General features: G+C 37.7%; 1 protein-coding gene across 6 annotated transcripts in view; it reads left to right on the forward strand.

Annotated features, from left to right (window-relative positions):
• KIAA1549L (KIAA1549 like) overlaps positions 1 to 18,555 on the forward strand; it is a 141,725-nt gene that overhangs the window by 71,190 nt on the left and 51,980 nt on the right. For all 6 annotated transcript variants that reach the window (XM_054068062.1, XM_054068058.1, XM_054068060.1 and 3 more), the window contains exons 6-12: positions 30 to 163; positions 2,544 to 2,706; positions 5,883 to 5,942; positions 7,322 to 7,473; positions 8,993 to 9,164; positions 12,264 to 12,427; positions 18,133 to 18,323. In XM_054068062.1, the coding sequence (XP_053924037.1) occupies positions 30 to 163; positions 2,544 to 2,706; positions 5,883 to 5,942; positions 7,322 to 7,473; positions 8,993 to 9,164; positions 12,264 to 12,427; positions 18,133 to 18,323 (1,036 nt within the window). The remainder of the gene's footprint in view (positions 1 to 29; positions 164 to 2,543; positions 2,707 to 5,882; positions 5,943 to 7,321; positions 7,474 to 8,992; positions 9,165 to 12,263; positions 12,428 to 18,132; positions 18,324 to 18,555) is intronic.

Consider the following 18,555-nt stretch of genomic DNA (forward strand, 5'->3'; position numbering starts at 1 on the left):
CGCATGCAAATACGTTGTTCCTTTTCTAGAGCTGCAGTTTGTGGGTCAAACAGACAATATACAGTCGTGCAAATTTGTTCAGACCATGGAGCAACGGTTACAGAGAGCATTTCAGGATGCTGAAAGAAAGGTCTTAAACACCAGCAACAACTTAACAGTTCAGGTACAACATTGTGTGCTTTGCCAGTGCCTGTTGCTAAACTCTCAGGGTTATTCTTTCCTGTGTGCATGCTCGTATTTCAGCATAATGTCTTTGATAGTCACTATAGAAGTAAGTTTATGTTTTCATCTGAAATAAGATTATTTTTTTTAATTGTAGGAGAACATGTAAATGCATAATTTATAGGAGGCCATTACTGTTTTTTTTCATTTTTTACATTTGCATTTTACTGTTTATGGTTAAATAATGTAAGTGAAATTGAAATAAAAATAAAGATATTAAAATTTTCTTCCAAATTTATATTTTTACTGAACATATTATTCTGATACATTAGTTGCTCTAAGTGGGGCTATTCAAGTATAAAGAGTGTCATGTGTTGCTGTTTGTCAGATCTAAGCTAATGGAATATTTGGGGGTTTTGTGTGATTCCAGTTCCAAACTTGCAGACCCATTAAATGCACTGGGTCTTTGCAGACCCATTTGCAGACCCATAATCTTTGCAGAACTTTGTATGTTTAGTGGACTGACACCTTTATGCTCTGTGCCATACTTCAGGAATAAATAAATCATCATCTGGGTGATAGTATGATAGGTGTTTGATGTGTGATAAAGCTCTGTGGATCCTGTGTTCCTCAGAATAGTCTGTGTGTATAATAGTTTATCAGAAGGAGAAAACTGGTCATTAGTGGTCTGTTATGTTACTTTGACACTGTCTCTTGTAAGCGATGATCTTGACATGATCAGAGAGACACAAAAGTGCATGGCAAGAGATGACCCTCTGCAGCAGGTAAAGTGATTATCAAGCTTTTCAGTAGCTGGACCTGTGACACTGAGGGGACCTTCATGGTGACTAATTTGCTCACAGAAGTTGTAGATCTTAAAGAACACTGACGCAGTTTTGTAAAGAGCCCTGGAAGAACGTGGTAGTTATGTTTTTTGTGGGTATTGCTCACTTAGGAAGTGATAGAATGGAAGTCTTGGAGGCAGGATATAAACTGGGAAGTAAACTGGCTCCAGGGTGTGATCTTCATGACAATTTATTCCAAAATCATTCCAGTACCTTGGAAAGGACTAAACCAGAAACAGAAAATAGTTCAGGGTTTTTAGATTAATTGCAAACTGAGGGACAGTTCTGAAGCAGACAGAGCTAATTCAGGAAAGGCATTGCTGCACCATAAGCGTAGAGAGAATAGTACGTGAAACAACTTCCATGCAAGGAGAAATTAAATTTGCCATGGAGCTCCAACCATGAATGATGTATAATCAAGAGAGATGATTTATAATTTCCCATTGCAGAACAACTCAGTTTTAAGTAAAAGTAAAGTCCTTTCACATAGTGGCTAATAAGATCTGGAACGTGGCCAGATGTAGCTTGTAAAAAAAGCATGGAAGCTACAAAAGGCAATTGACCAAATACAGAAGAAAAAGTCACAAACCCTTTTTAAACCTAACCATATAATTTGTGTCTCAGACCATAGCTGTGCGCTAACCTTACACTGTGGAGAAGAGTCCTCTCCTCTTGTCCCGTGCTCATTCTCCAACCATCTGCTCCTGGGCATTTGTAAGTGGATGTCAGCTAGGCAGACCTTTAATCTGCTCTCAAACTCTTCTGCGATACTTCTATTATACCATGTTTTATGTTTTTACTTACTGATACAAGTAATGAAAATAGGGTATTTCAATAACATTCATTAATGCTGAATGCTGTTGGCCCTACCTACAGTATCAGTAGCCAAAACCCATCCCTCTTGTCCTAAGGCATGAGTTTTCTGAGAAAATGTTTTTTCCATTCCTGTCCCATCTTCACCTCTCTATGTCCTGCTTAAAACTGATGTTTGAGGATCTGATTTGGTAATCAAGAAGTAGAATTAGTCCTTAAATGCAATCATCAGAATTAAGCTCAGGAAGAGAGTGACGTAGAGCTAATTTGGGGAGGCGGACTGTTAGTTATATGATGCTAGGAACAGAGAAGACATGATATCCCTTTATGTCATATGGAAAAGGTGTAGGTCTAGATAACTGCACTGGGAAGGCAGCAAAGAAAGCAAGACATACAGGACTAATTCCTCTGCATCAAATAAATTATTTTTTTTTTCTGATAAGCATCCTCATCTTACATTTCCTGGGATAAAGCAGGGAAAATATTTTCAGTCCTGACTGCACCTTTTCTTCCTGCTTCTGTCCTCCAGAAAATCTGCATATGCTAAAGTAGGAATTAAAGTATTGCAAACTGTTTTACACAATCATGTTGAGTGAATTGTATCTAATCTATTGTTCCAGTTAACTTTCTCCCAGTTTGTTTGCACTGGTTATTGTTATTGCTTGGTTTTTTTCACCCCCAGCTGAGCTGAAACATAGCTGTTTTTTTTTACCTCTGTTTCAGATTTTAAACACCTCCAATGTCTCCCAAGCTGTCACTCTGTTTTATGTAGTGAACAATCAAAGCACAACTTTAAATGGCACTATTTCCAGCAACCTTCTTAATCAGCTGTCTGCTGAGCTGGTGGGTTTCTATCTAACCTACCCGCCTCTCACCATTGCAGAATGTAAGTATGCACGCAGCTCCTTAAGGTTAGCCAGTGTTGGGCTCTTGCATTGCTGGCACCATAAGTTTGGTCTTCAAGCTCACAAATTCTAAATGTTTTTGCTGACTGCTTTTTGAACTTTTTTTTTTTTTTAAACAGAAAAATAGAGGGTGGATTAGGTTGGGGGGCGTTCTGGATTCAGTGTTTACTTCAGCTGCTAGGAGCGGTGGCAGATAATTAAGAAAAACTCATATATGTTGTCATTAAAAAAATAATTTAAGAAATGCCTGTGCCAGGTTCCAAACAGAAATAAGATTGTAGTTTTATATAAATCAAACCACAGATTTTCCCTGGTTCTCTTCAGGAAAACTCATCACAGCACATCAGGTTTGTCTTCAGCATCACCCCTTACTTCAGCAGAAGATAGCCTCCAGTGCTTGCCCCAGTGGCAAGGCTGGGCAGTGCTTTTCGAGCGTGTTTGGGTGAGCTCCATCTATGCTTCTCCCTTTTTTGCTGGTGTGTTTACTAAACTTCATCCTCAGTTGGAAATGTGGTCTGAGCAACTCAGCATCAATAATTTGCTTGCATTTCATAGAATGATTTAGGTTGGAAGGAACCTTAAAGATCACCCATTTCCACGCTCCACTAGACCAGATTGCTTAATGAAGAGTTGGAAGTCCAGAGAATGCGAGGAAGCTGTGTGTCTGAGCAGCCTGTGCGGCATATATGCTCTCCGACTCTGCATGCTAATTTCTCTAAAACGAATTAAGAGACCAAGACATTTGATTATGGGGATTTCTGTTTAATCTGCTTGTTAAACTTGGGATGTGAAATTAATCTCACTGTAGAGCCGGATTATCCGTTCACTGGAGGAGATCAGTGTCGCTGGCAGTGAGAGGAGACAGAGACATGTTGGGTAGTCCGTGCATGGTAATGGATCTGGTTAAGGAAGGGCAGGTTTCAACTGATCTCACTGTATGTAAATCTTCACAAGAGGTTTGTTAAATTTGGGATATTTGCTCAGAGCTAGTCACTATAAGTCTCACAGATAAGGTGAAAACAGTGATGGAATAGTTTGTAATTTTTTGTTTCACAAGTATTGAAGTAATTAGGCAGGTAAGGACAGAGACAAACACTGTACTGAGTGGATTCATACTTTTAGGTAAATTGTTAAGGCACTTGTTAATTTTCTGATTCTAAGAAGCAGCAGAACCAGGCTACTGGAAAGTGAGCACTGGGGAAAAACACAAGTTACCTTTTTTGTCAGTCTGTTTTATTTGCAAGAACCCAACCACAGAGTAATTATCCAGTGCATTGAGCACTCTCTTGTCAACAGGGTAAGTGGTTACTGATGTGAAGCAGTCAGGAATCACAGCTAACTCTAGTGGTTGTGCAAATCCTTGAAAAGAAGGAGCATATATTATTCCTGAGGCATTACCCATCTAAATCAGATATTTGCAAATAAATAGCTGAAACTGTCCAGTGATGAGTTCTTGCACTACATTGCTGCACTTTTAATCAGACTTGCCATCACAGGGAATGAGAGAGGATAGGCTTGCGTTTTCATCAGGTGTTCCCACAAGCAAGGGGAGGTGGAAGGAGGCTGTTGACAAAAGGTGTGCTCGGGGACCTAGAAAGCAACGTAGACCATTCGTCATGAGACAGGCTCCTTCCTTTCCATGGCTGGCCAGTATGCCTGTCTGAAGAGTGCCCTGTACTCAGGACTTGTCATCACAGGGCATCTAGGAGCAGAAGGAGAAAGGCCAAGGAAGTTTGGATGGTGCTGGCCTTGGTTCAAGTGTTCAGCCTCCAAAATAGGCCTGTTGCATAGGAACAGGATTGTGGTGCTTCTTGCAAAGGCAATAGATATGTAATACTTGCTAGTCAGGAGCTGTGAAAGCCATTGGTCACACATTAAGAGTCTCGTGTGGTGTTGCAGTACTCTGCTGATCCTTGCACATGATGAACTGACTCGATAAAGTCTTTAGCTAATGCTCTTTTAACAACTAGTGGATTATATTTCATTTTGCAGTTCTTGGTTTTATTCCCAGTACAGCAGGTATACTGCAAACTCATGAACTTAATGTGCGCATAGTGTTTATGGCTTCAGACTGATTATATGTCATGTGAAAATGTTTACTTTGAAAAGTGTTTGATGCTTATTCATGCGGCAGTGCAGTTGTTTCAGTTTATCAAATGAATACTGCTGCTGTTCTCAGAGTGTGTTATTTCCCAATGGACTCCGGTGGCTCCTCTTGAACTTTTGCAGTCTGTCATGGAAATGCACAGCTCGAGAAAGGCTGTGAAATCCCTCCTCAAAAGCAGTTACTCTGTATAATCAGGTGTTTTACAATCTTTACTATTTCAAGCCACTTTGGAGTGTAAAAATTGAGGTAATTCAATAGCAGTCTATCAGCGTGCAAGGCATGAATATTTTCGGAATTAAGTTACAAGTATTAATGCTTTCTACATTGCATAAATCTATTGAAGAAATGCTGAGCTGTATAACAAAATGGCAGCATATAGAGCTTTACAGCCTAATGCACTTTGGAGATGGAAAACCTAACAAAAGGCATCAAAATGGCAAACATCAGTTTCTCACAGACGTAAACACATATGCTAGTAATATTAACACGTTAAATGGTGTGAAGTGAGAGTATCATGCTCTAAGATGTGTTCACAGTTTCATTAGTCTCGTTTGTAATTCATGTGGAACTGCACTCTGTAATCGGTGGAATCTGATCCTGGTTTATTTTAATGTTATTTTAGGTTAAAATGATGGTCTGGGTTAAGTAAGGATTAAATCACAGAATCACCACAGAATACCATCTTGTTTTCCCCAGGAGATTTGTCACATAGATAAAGCAGCAGAAATGTATATAACATAAGCACGTGCATGCTACATATCATTCTTAGTAATGGGTAAACCTGGACTTTTACTCAGGCAACGTACCAGCCAATATTTTGGCAGCAGAAGATGTATGTTCTACTTTGTACGGCACCACCTGTACTGCTTGCACTTGATGTCCTTTTTCAGACAGAAGAGAAATTGCAGTCCTGAAAATTATGCCTCTAGCTCTCCTCTTGGGCCATAGTTCAATTTTATTTACCAGTGTCTGGTTAACCAAATAGTTTTGGGGTTTATCATGTGTAGGATGTTGGATGATTATGACATTATTTAAATTTTTATTTTAAAGCTTTGGAGTATCCAAACCTTGACGTCTCAGAATCAACTAGAGACTACTGGGTGATAACAGGTACTCTTCAATCTCCTTCCTTCCTCCCTGCACTTTAGATGATAATTTTTTAGTGCTTGATTATATAAACACATTGGTGCAGTAATTTTATGCAGAAATAAGCGGCTGCCCACTGAACCTTCCTGTTGCGTTCAACTGGGCAAGTATATTTAATGTTACTTTGAGGCATAACTGTGATTAATCATTTTGAACAAAGATGGGTCCTGTGTCCAACACTCATCTCAGAGTTCATGCCACTTTGGTTCAAGCACTTCTGAGGACAACATTATCTTAGAATTTTAAGACACAAATTTGTTCCAAGTGCCCACTGACTTAGGGGACTTGGATTGAAATCTAAAATCAAAAGAGACTTGTAGACATAACTCAGGAAGAAAGATGATCTGTTGAACCTGGGAAATTTGTTATGATTTACTTGACTGTATCTGAGTCCAGGAATTTTTGCATCCTTTGCCTGAAGGATTAAGCACATAACTTTCTGTTGGTGGAAAAGAAGTTGCAAGGAATGCTATTAGGCTTCAAAATACTTGTTTTGCCACAGTCATTTCACTGGTACCACATTCTCATTCACAATCATTTTGACTTTAGAAGTGATAACTGGGCAAGAAAGAGAACCTTTTCCGCAGGCATCTTTGAGTGCGTAGATAAGAAAGCCTTTCTAATTGATATATCTGTACCTGGAATCGCTTAATGCTCAGGAGAGCAAGAGGAAAAGGAGCTTGGTATGAAATGGATTAAATTCTATACTTTACTTTACTTTTGGACAAATTTTGAGATTAAAGATAAGTTTATGCAGAGTTTATGATCCTTTGAAGGGTGTGATGTGGCTTCTCTCCATTTGGACCCTGGGAATGCAATATGCCATTTTTTGCCTTTGTGCCCTTGCTATATTGGAGTGTTTTCAAAATAAGATAAAGTTGGTCCCCAAAAGGTTTTTTAAAATAATATTGAAAAGCCATACATTTGTATGAATAAAATCAGCATGCAAGATCTCTTATTTGAAGTTTATGTAAATCCATTGTATTTTTAATTTTAAATTCTTTTTTTTTTTTTTTTTTACTTAGGGACTGTTTATTCAGTTGTAAGTGCTCTCAACCATGAAGTATTTTGTTTCAAACTAAGTTGGACGAAGTTCTGACTTCAAAATTCAAAACTGCTGGATGAAAAACTTGTTTACTTAACAGGAACATCTGGTGATAAGCATAAAACTTGGCAGCTGTCAAATAGGTTTTCGCTTACTTTTTACATTGAAGATCATAGATTAAGTGCTTGCCAGAACCATCGTGGTAAACTGAAGGTGTCTCAAACTCCCCTGTAGACAATGTATTACTTTATATGTCCATCTGAAACGTGCTGGTATGTGATTTTCTCCATTCCCACAGTTATTCAAGGGGTTGATATTGCATTACTGGGATTGAACAATCAGAGCTTTGCAAGATTAATGGAGCAGCGATTGGCCCCACTGTTTATGATGTCCCACCAGCAAGGAAGACGATTCAAGCGTGCCACTACTGTGGGCAGCTACACTGTGCAGGTGACCGATGTCATATCCATTGCATATCCATATGCAAAACACATACTGCTCATTTTAAGGGTTTACGTATTAAAAGATTTTGTTAATAGAGTCTGAATACTGAAAAAAGGCTTTGTTTGCATGTGTCCTATCTGAATTTGTGTGAAAAAACCCTTGTTTAACTGGTTTGAGATTTTCTGTCTTTTTTTTGTGAATACTAAAGCAGCAAGTGCAAAATGCTTGACATTACTAGTAGATTTCTTTCTCTGAAGTCAACCATGTTTGCATGCCTCTCATCCTCTAGAAATTGTCATTAGTTAATCAGTGTTAATAAACATTTTCTCTTTGGTTGCTGCGAATGTTGGTACAAAGTACATATTTTAGTGTAGTCTCATAGTTAACATAATGAAGAGCTCCAGGCTTTTGTTTTTCAATTAAAAAGAAGTTTCCTAGGTAACTCAATAAAGATAGAACTTTTTTCCTTAAAGTGGAAAAAAAAAAAAAGAAGCAATTTTTCTACAGCGTTAGTCATCAAATCATGTGGCCCCAGATCACGTTATGAAGTAGAGATTTCAGTCCTGAGTAATTTATTAATCATCTTTCTCTTATTTAGCAACATTTCCCATTCAGGATTTTGAAATAATCATATTCTGTTTTCTCACTAATTTAGCCAACTGGTGCTAGTTGTAGGGAATTCAAAGAGGATCTGACCTCAAAAGTTGCATGACAAGTTGTTGCTGTTTTTTTTTAAGTTACATGATGTTTTTTAAAAATTGCTTGTTGTGAGATATTAAAACAAATTACTACTTTCTCCTTTGCTCACAATTCTGTGTGTTTTCCCACTGGAAGAATTTAAAAGAAGAAACACATTTTTTACTTGCCCAAAGTGTGAACCTTTGTAAAATTTTCCATGAAAACATGACATATTTTAGCCAATATCATAAAGAAGAAGAATCACAACCCTTTTTCCTCTCATAATTAAAGGTGTTTGGCACTGCCTCTTCTCTCAGGAAAGGTAGAGGCACAATGTAAAAATTATGCTGGTCTTCTGAAGAGTAAAGTAGAAAAAGCATGGTTCTCTTTATTGTCAGTCTGGGTTCAAAAATAGGGGGTACAGAGGTAAAAAATGGGAGAATTTTTCAATTGAAATATGCCAATAACGTATACTTTTCAATATTAGGACAAATTTTTAGAATTCCCCCTTCACAGAGGAGTGTAATCTTGAAACATTTGATCCTTTTCTCCTTTGTACTGTATGCTTTTCTTAATCCTGTGGTAAAACCCTGTACTATGTTTACCAATTTTTAAGACGGTGGTCAGTCCTCACTAATCTTTATAGCCTGGGCTGTGAAGGGGAGAAGTTCTGATCCTGTGAGAATATTTGCATGGAGCTTATGCTTATATGGGATTTTGAAGAATCGGTGCACACCCTTCAAGTAGCTCCTGGCAGGTTTTGTAGTGGCATTACGTAAACACAATTTATTTCTTTTTCCCTCATTTTCTTTTCTTTTCTTTTTTTTTTTTTTTTCTTTTCTGAAAGATGGTAAAAATCCAACGCATTCCAGGACCTAAGGAGCCGGCGGAACTCACATACTATACTTTATACAACGGGAAGCCTTTGTTGGGCACTGCAGCTGCCAAAATTTTGAGTACCGTTGACTCCCAGCGGATGGCCTTGACACTAGGTTACGTTATTCAAGTTCAAGCTGATCGTAAGATTTCTTTTAAAACTTCTGTGGTTTAGTCCTTTATTTCTTCTATTTTTATTTATTTTCTTTGTGTAAACACCAGTGAAAGTGTGGGGCACCTCCATTGATCTCACAGAAGAATTTCAGCTGTGCCTTTCTGAACATACGCTTAAGTCAGGCTGATCTTTTTCCTATGGAAGACAGACTAATCTTTTATCGTAGTAGCTCAAAGCTGTATATCAGCTCTTATTAACCTGATCAGCGTAAACTCTACTGTACAACTATTTTCACACTCGTACAGTTCTATGACCTGAACAACTTTGCAGAACTGTGAAGTCAAAATTGATTCTGATGCTAATGAAGCCATGAAAGCTTGGGCTAGTTACTGCTTGAGCTAAATTGCTGTTCAAATAACTTGAGCCGAAGTAAAGTGTGGAGGCTATCAAATGTCCCTTATTTTTGACTTGTTCAAATGAATGTAGACTATTTCTACCTGAAATAGTTTATTATTTTTTCTAGTAATAATTTTCAACAAGAGCTTTGTAAAGTCATCACATGGTTGTTAAAGATATTGTTTAGACACAAATCAGAAAAGTGAAATTGGACGGAAATCCTGATGTGTATGGGCAATTTTCAGATTCAAGATATGTTACCATCATTCAGAATAGTGTGGCCAAAAAAGTAATCCATTCTTGAAAAGTAGTGATTTAGAATTTCTCTTTTAAGACTTGCATCAGTTACTAAGTGATTGTGGGCACAGATTTTTTCTTAAATTTTTTTTTTTTAAATATTCTTGTATCGTTGGCCCGTAGTCATAAACCTGTGGTAGAGTTTGGAGGGGGTTTTATGCAATAAGGGTTAAATGTATAAATCAATATTGTACCTGACCCTGGATTTGATCTTGGTCTGTTACTGACTTTAATTCCACTAAACCCAGGGTTCTCCATTCCTGCTTCCATACAGTCTAGTATTTAAATTCTGAACAACTTTGTTTTGTGTGAATATTTCTTTAATGTAATTTTTATTAAAGCAGTTATATGTGCACAACAGTTTCCTAGCTCTTTGTGCAGTTTTGTGATTTATATGGATATTTAGGTAATTATATGACATCTGCTGCTCATAATCTAACTTTGTACTTTTGTGGTCTGACAAGGCAGTCTTGTTCATCTGTAGGTTTTCATCGGTAAGAAGAGAATATACAGAAATTGAAATGATGACCCCTGGTAACTGAGATTCTGAAAGCTAGAGTATTTGAAATGTAGGAGATAGAACTATCTTTATACCTTACCACTGAAAAAATCAATTTCCTGCATTTTAGATATGGTATTTGTAGTCTGTCTTTGTATTCCCAAAGAAAATACTTTGTGTGCATTTCATTTTTACTCATTATAATTTTCTGTTATAGCAGAATGAAAAGTTCTGTACCAAAATGCAGTAAGAAAAGATACGTACCCTCAGGAGCTCGCAGTCTGATTAGACAAGACAGATGAATAATAGCAAAAACCAGGGATATTTCTGTTTTAAGTGAAGCGCTGAGTTACAGCAAAATGAAAGGCTTGCTTCAAAATCAGTTGAAGTCTTATTGAGTTGAATGAACCATGGATTGACTTACTTCAGGTCACAGTAGAAGCTGGTAACTGAATTAAAGATGTAAATTAGGATTACTAAAGGTCTGTGTTGTTAGCTATAAGGTCATAATTTCTTCTGCATTCCCAAGAAAGAATAATTATGATTTTTTGAGCAACTGTTTGCTGCTCTCAGAGCAGTAATCTGTAATTACTGTTATCTGATAAAATTGAGATTCAGTTTCCTTCCCCACAGCCCTTTCCTCCCCGAACTAAATGTCCAAAGTCAATAATTTAAAATTATGTAAATCCATTGAAAAGTGAACCATGAAAGGCTTCAACTTGGCTTTTAGGATAGTCTTTTAAGCATGTGGTTACTGTTACACTCAGTTCAAGATATGTACCTAACAGTGATATTCCTACTTCATCCAACAAACTACATTGGCTTTGCAAAAAGTTATAAATCTACAAAGGAAATAGGCTCAAGCTTCAGACAGACTTTCAGCTGGCTTTCATAACTGCTGCTAAACAAGATGGTATGCATTTGAAGTCTGATCCTGAAAGGTGCTGAGTGCCTCTGACAGCTAATAAGTGCAATGACATTTGAAAGCACTAGTCCCCTGGGAAATGGGGAAGACTGCTTTGGTCCGATATTCTCTCAATTGCCTGTCCATGCCAGCGTAGGAAAATAAATAGAGATATCATGGTGAAGTCCAAAAATATTTCATGAAAATAAAATTCAGCATCATAAAGAGATTGTCTAGTGTTTTTACAGAAAGAAATGAAATGAGAGAACTGAGGATGTGTCACTGAAGGCTCTCTTACATGTATACAAGTTTTTCATACTGGGAGACTTTATTCAGATAAAATGGAATCTAAAACATTTTAGCATCACTGCATTTCTGAAATGTAACCTTTTCCTGGTGCCATTATTAATATATCTGCAGTAGGTCTTTCTAACATATAATTTCCCCTCCTTCAGAAATGACAGATCTGTTTTGACCTGAACTATGATAAAATATTTCTAGAGCACAACAGAAGCATTTTCTTATTGCTCTGTTGATATCAGCAATAACTATTAGCGTGCTTGGCTTCTTTGGTTTTGAAAAAGCTCTGCCATTTTAGTCTTGCTGAGCCAGTAAGTCTTTAACACCAGATATGGACTCTACATGTATACTTTAAATGCAAGTGCTACTTTACTATAAGCTGGTTTTGTGTTTGAAGAATAATTAAGGATGTATTACTCTCACCTATTTTTGTCGTACCATTGGAACAATATCTAATGTGGCATCTAATTTGACTTAGAGTTGATGGCTGCTTCTGCAGCTGACTAAAACTGAGTAAGAGAAGAGAACCCAGGGATTTGTGAATTGAACAGTGTTGCTGATTAATTTTTTTTACCTAAGGAATACAAAGGTATAGCTAGAATACTAACAATCTTTTTTATACTGGTTATTGTATGGAAACAGCTGAAGACTGTCTCCATAAATTGGAAGCAATGTAAATCTTGATTTTGTGCAGTGAAACTTTACCAATGTTGGTTTGCAATTTTCTATAGCTGTGGTGAAGAACCCCCCGAACAACCTGTGGATCATAGCAGCAGTGCTGGCCCCCATTGCTGTGGTTACGGTTATCATCATCATCATCACAGCAGTTCTGTGCAGAAAGAACAAGAATGACTTCAAACCAGACACCATGATGAACATGCCTCAGAGAGCTAAAGTGAGTGACTGGTCTCCAGATCTGAGACGCCCATTTGTTTTCTGAGGTTTTAACTGCATTTCTCTGCTAGATGTAGTTGAAGGACATTCGGAATTGAAATGATTGTTACTCCCAGGTTGGATCTTTGCACTTTTCTGTTCTTAATACTGCTGGTCACAACAATCACCCTTCTGTTTTACTCAGGATTCTTCAAGTTCCTTTGCAGGTCATCCTTTGCAATGGAAGTAGCAGTAACAGAATAACTGTTATGCAGTGGTGTAAGACGCTGAGCCATTAGGGCTGAGTAGGCATTGCTCAGGGCAGTTGCGTCCTTCATAAAGTTGAGGAAATGGACTGTCACCTTTAGGCCTTGTCAGCAGGACATCTCCAGTAGGATCTCATTGTCAAATCCATGGCCTGGGCTGCTCCTACCTGCTGTGAGCAGCAATTGGCTGAAGCTCTGGGCTTTGGCAGCAATTCAGACCTGGTCCTGATCAGAAGTTCTCTACCCAGCTGATAATCCAGAAAAGACATTATCTGACTTTTTTTCTTTTTACAAAAGATTTCTCTCCCTGCTATATTTCTTTTAGATGTTTTGAACTTTCTAATTTATTCGTGGATATTGTTGGTTGGATTCAAACAATTATGTTTTCCTTAAAGTTACTAATCCATATCAATTACAAGATATTTCCCAAATCAAATGCATTTCCAGTTTGATTCCCTGTCTCTAAGACAAAAAAGTCACAGAACACTAATTTGTCTTCGTAGTGAAAAAAGTCTGCCTTCTCAGGGCTGCTATGAAATGGCTTTTAAACAGGGCCTCCTAAAGTTAGGAGATTTTAGCCCTAAAGAGCCTGTGTGTAAGTCATACTGTTCCTTCACCCTATTAGCTGGCTTTCTTCTTCTCCATTGGCATGAGATTGACATGAGATTGGCATGATAAATTTTTTCTTTGTTTTCTTAATGCTACAGACAGCGGGATTATTGTGATTTCAGCTCTGTTGCTTCTGCTGAAAAATGTAGATTGGAGGGAGAGTTGAAGGCAGGCGTGATGCGTATGACAGCTCTTTTCTCCTCATCTTAGGTTAGTTGCAGATGGTTGCAGCTGGTGCCAGTTCGAAAAAGACATTTATATAAAAAATGATACAAAAAAGACATTTCCATTTTGATTCCAGTATGTTTATCTGTTTATCCAGTGTTATCAAACTAGTGTTAGACTAGATCTGCGAAAGTGAAACAAGCAATAACATAAACAAAAATTAATACCACTGCAGTGATATCACGTAACGCCTCATTGAAACTTCTAAAGTGCAAATCACGATTTATTAGGGGCCGTTGAAAATACCGAGCCATCATTATAGGGTGCTTTACAGCTGAAGAAAGTTGTTATTTAGAAAAAAGAGACTGTTGGTTAAAGTTACAACACAGAAAAACCTGAAAGCATTTTAGTATTCTATTGTTGTCATTCCAAAAAGAAAGAGAAAATTGAACTTTTCCTTTTCTTGAGACATCAGATTTAATCAGGCTGCAAGATGCATGGTCCCGTTAAAACCTATTCAATCAGGTTATGTTTGTATCAGCAGCCAAAGTGGTCAGACAAGACCTGGATCTACAGAACAAAACAATGGGTGCTGGGCTCCCAGCATCCGGACTACGCTTGTTTCAGGAGATTTTACTGCAGACTTGCTCACATTTGCAACTGGAATCCAGTAGTCCACTTCTAGAGTGCATTTCTCCCCTTTTTAATATATGTTGAGACTCTATGAAGTTTTTTTTTAATTCATTATATATAAAGTGATGCATTTTAAAATGAAAGCTAAATTGATTTCTACTTAGTTTCCCAATTATGGTTCCATCAAAAAGGTTCAGCCAAGTCTGGTTTAGGGTATGTGCTGCTATGTGGACCTTGAAAGATAAAATCTAGAGTGGGAATGGACTGGATTTGTCATTCCTGATTTCAACATCTTTACATAAATAAGGCTAAGAAAAGTATTTGGGGAAGATAATGAAATAAGGTCATTTTGAAAATAGCAGTTTTATTTATAATTCCAGCATTAGAGATATCAGGAATTGTAGTAATTGCTTGAACTGTAATTGCTACATTTCATGCCGTTTGGTAATACAAACAGCTGATGAGCACATATCTATATCACATTTAAAAGGAGTATATTATATTTCATGGCTTAGAAAGTGTCCAAGACTGCTTGATTAATGTTGAATCTGTTTTGTAAGTGAAGTCACAGCAGAGTGATTTTTTTAGTTTAAGAAGCAGCTTTAATACTTTGTTTCTGTGTGTCTGAGATTTGCTGTTGAATCACTAGAGCAATTTTTTAATGCCATTTGAACATCCAGTAAGCAGTGTAGAGAGTATAAGAGAATGTTATGGGATACTCACAACCTTGGGTTTCAGCTGGTTTTGTTTTCAGTAGTGCCACTTTATGCGTTCAGATTTCAAAAGTCCTGTACCAAGGGGACTGGCAGAGCAGAGCTGTCTGTTCATCTCTGCAGTCCTCTTGCTGCTGGGCGCAGCAGAGCCTGCAGGTCCTCACAGAGCAGCGCTGCCTGCTATGGCCCTTGCCGGCAGGATAGGATGCATGGACACGAGGGGTAAAGAAACATTTAGTGCTAAATATCCTTCTGTAGCTGGGGGAGGCGACGTAACGTAACAGCAGGATTACTCTCTGTGCCTGGTAATTAAGGAATGACTTTTTTATTTTAACAGACTGAAGGCTAAATAAATGATGTTTTAAAAATGACCTCTCATGCGTAGTATAGATTATAGTATCTTTCTGATGAATTGTGTTGCTGTTCTGAATTGCCTTAGCAGTCAGGGACATCTGGACTAAGTTGCAGGGAAAATGGCCTGTTACCATTTTTTTTAATTGACTCTGCAGCTGTAAAATTAAAATAATTATAAATTCAAACCACTGAAATTGTGATTGGAATTTATTTTAATGTTCTTTCAATGTTGCTTTTATTTTGAGATGCTACTTTTTCTTTGAAGCTTTGGATAGATGATAGCTTTTGCCTCCTTTGCTTTCTAATTCACAGCACGCTTTTTTAAAAGCTGTAATCTGATTTGTCACCTTTCCTTTCTTTTAGAGCATGAAAGAATAAGCTTGCAGGTAAACAAAGATAAGATCTGCAGTCTAAGACCTGCAAGCAAAAGCAAATATTGCAGGCCATGAGAAAACAGACACTATCAATTTGATAAAGGGCACGGAAAGAAAAATGATCAGAGAAACTGTGTATATGTGGGTATATACATGGAGAGGAGGAGCTGATTGCCCTGTCTTCTTTCTTTTTTTTTTTAACTTCTTTTCTTTCATTTTTGAAAATATCAGTGTCTTTTTCATGATCATTACAAGGAAAAAAAGTCCCAGAAACAACTCCCTGTATTCAGTTTGCTCTTTGCCAGACAATGTAATTTGATGGTTTCATAATTAATTTATTATTTCAAAAGCAATATTCCAATCCTAATCCTTCCATCCTTTCTCAGTGTTGTCATCGCACTGGACATTTATGCATGCAGTGCTTCAGCAGTGCCTGATTGTGATTTAGCCTTGCCAGTTCCCTTCAGGGTGGTAAAGCCATCTGTTCCTGTGAGCTTTTACAGAGCAGAGTTCCAAGATCAAATTTTATTTAACGCAATATGTCCACTGATGAGGATGGCTTTTTCAGCTCTTCCTTTAAGGCAGTTTGTTACTAGACATGGTGGTAAGTAGAACTCAGATTAAAATAATCTTTCACTTTCTTCCTTTTGCAGATCCCAGCTGGGACTCTGTAGAGCTCTGTAGAAATTCTCATGTTCTGCTGCATCTGGTTTTGGTTTTTGTTTTGTTCTTTTTTTTTTTTTTTTTTTGAAACTAAGGGACAAAATATAATTTGTAAATTCTACTCTTTCAAAGGCATGGAGAGGGAAACAACCAATTAAATTAGCTATTCTCTGTTGCTATTTATTTTTTCTTTTTTTTGGAATAACTAGGATGGTCTTGACTAACAATTAATATAGATAATAAGATTAGAAAATATTATTTTGGTTAAAAATACTGTCTAGGATGGTGTGCATTAGGTCTTCCTAGCTGTCTATCACACAACTACTGCTTTTCCTTTTTTCATTCCCTTCCCTTTCCTCCCTTCGTAGCTAGTTTATTGTTTGCTTTCTAGTACCCTGCCTTCAGAGAAGGGCAACCAGAAGGCTCCATTGGGGCGATATCATGATGACTTGCCATGGGGTGGTGATGGTGAATTGACATTTCTGTGATACGTTGCAAGTTCAATCATGGTCGTGCAGAGACGTGTGCTCTGCCAAATCAGCATTAGCCCAGTTAGCATCTCCTTAATATACCTACCAGAAGTACACCTCATATACTCAGTATATGAGCACGTTACAAATCATCAGCCTCAATTCAAACAAGAGATTAGGAATGTGATGTAGATCCCCATAAAAAAAAAGCATATTTTCTTTTGTTTTGAAAAACAGAAGACAGCCTCCTCTTTATTCAGACTGAGATGGCCTATGAAACTTATCTGTATATATAGCAATAGCCCACATTTGATGAGGGGCAGAACAAGAGAAAATATTTTTTCAGAGCTCATCACTTTTCTGTGCCATCAGTGAATTTTTTTTATCCAGCTGATTTTCTACTGGAACTAAAATATTCAATGACAACATGACAGGAACCTGAGAGAGGTTTTTCAGGTATTAACTGTCTAATTCTGCTGTGTTTCCCAAAGTATATTTGAGGGTTAAAAATCACCATTGCTCGCCTTTGAAGTATTTAATTGTGCTTTTTTTAGCATTCTGTCAATAGTCTTTGTAATTCAGGAAGAGCATCCTTCCAATTTTTGGTAATCAATTCAATTTAGTGTAGCAAGAACATTTTTATGTGTTACATATATTTTCCAAGGATGACCAGGCATTTTTGAGTGATTTATTTTTCACAATTTTTTTCCCTTCTCTTTTTTCCTATTAGGAAATGCAGTCTGGAAAGCTAAGTTTTACTTAAATAAGCCACCTTTTGGTGGTTGCTTTGGCCAGAAGAAATGTGTCAGTTCTGCTTGTTCCTTGCAGAGGCAGCGGAGAAAGCCAGGCTGGGCTTTGGAGTAGGCTGGGCGGATGGCCCTCGGCTGCCTTGCTGCAAGGCTCTTGTGAATGCCACTTCCCAAGAGAAACAAGTGAAATTAATAACGGCCTTCCCAGTAGGCAACAGGCAAGCAAGGGGAAATACAATTTCACTCATCTGAAAAAGGTCCTTTTCTGGAAAATGTTGCCAATGAAACTTTTATGTATGCCTTTTTTACTTTGTCTTGATTTGGAGTAAATTACTCCCACCCTCTTGGGAAATACAAGGATTTTTTTTCATAGAGAAAATCTTCCTTTTTCTATATGGGCTTATTTTTCTCCCTTCTAATTTTTCCTTCCCTATATTTGTTCTTCCATTGTCTGTTAATGGAATTTCTGGGGGTGTTACAACAGGACAAGAAGGGTTAGCCAAGATCAATTTTATACTGGTTAATCATGTTTAAATTATGTGGAATGCAGATGTCATCAGAAGATTTCTTTGTTGTTGGGCATTCATACAGCAAACTACATGTTTTACTTGTTACTTATGTAATTAAAGAAATTAAGGGGCAGGGGAAGATTTTATATAGAAATGGAAATTTTATATTAACTTATGACGCATGATGGAAATTTCTTTTTTGTCTCTCACTTTCTTTTTCAGCCAGTACAAGGTTTTGACTATGCCAAGCAACACTTAGGTCAGCAGGGAGCTGAAGATGAAGTTTTACCTGTAACTCAGGAGACTGTCGTGCTTCCACTTCCAGTTAGAGATGCCCCTGCCTCCCAGGAGAGAGAAATTACTCAGGATGGGAGCACCATCAAAACTGCCCAATCCAATGAAACAAGGAAAAGGTAAGGACTAGCATTTTTCCGCAGAGAGGTGGAACGGGGTACATGCTGCTGGTTGCTTAGGAAAAATCTGTAAGCTTTGGCATCCAGGCTCTGTGTGTAGCAGATGGTTTCTTCATGATATGTTCTTGAAATGATGCTGGCCTGCACTGGATGTATAAGACTGCTGCAAAATACAAGATAAAGTAAAGTCTTCACAGACTGTACATGCACAGAGGTGGTAGACTGGAAGTGG

This window comes from Cuculus canorus, chromosome 5 (genome assembly GCF_017976375.1).
Source record: "Cuculus canorus isolate bCucCan1 chromosome 5, bCucCan1.pri, whole genome shotgun sequence".
Taxonomy (NCBI): Eukaryota; Metazoa; Chordata; class Aves; order Cuculiformes; family Cuculidae; genus Cuculus; species Cuculus canorus.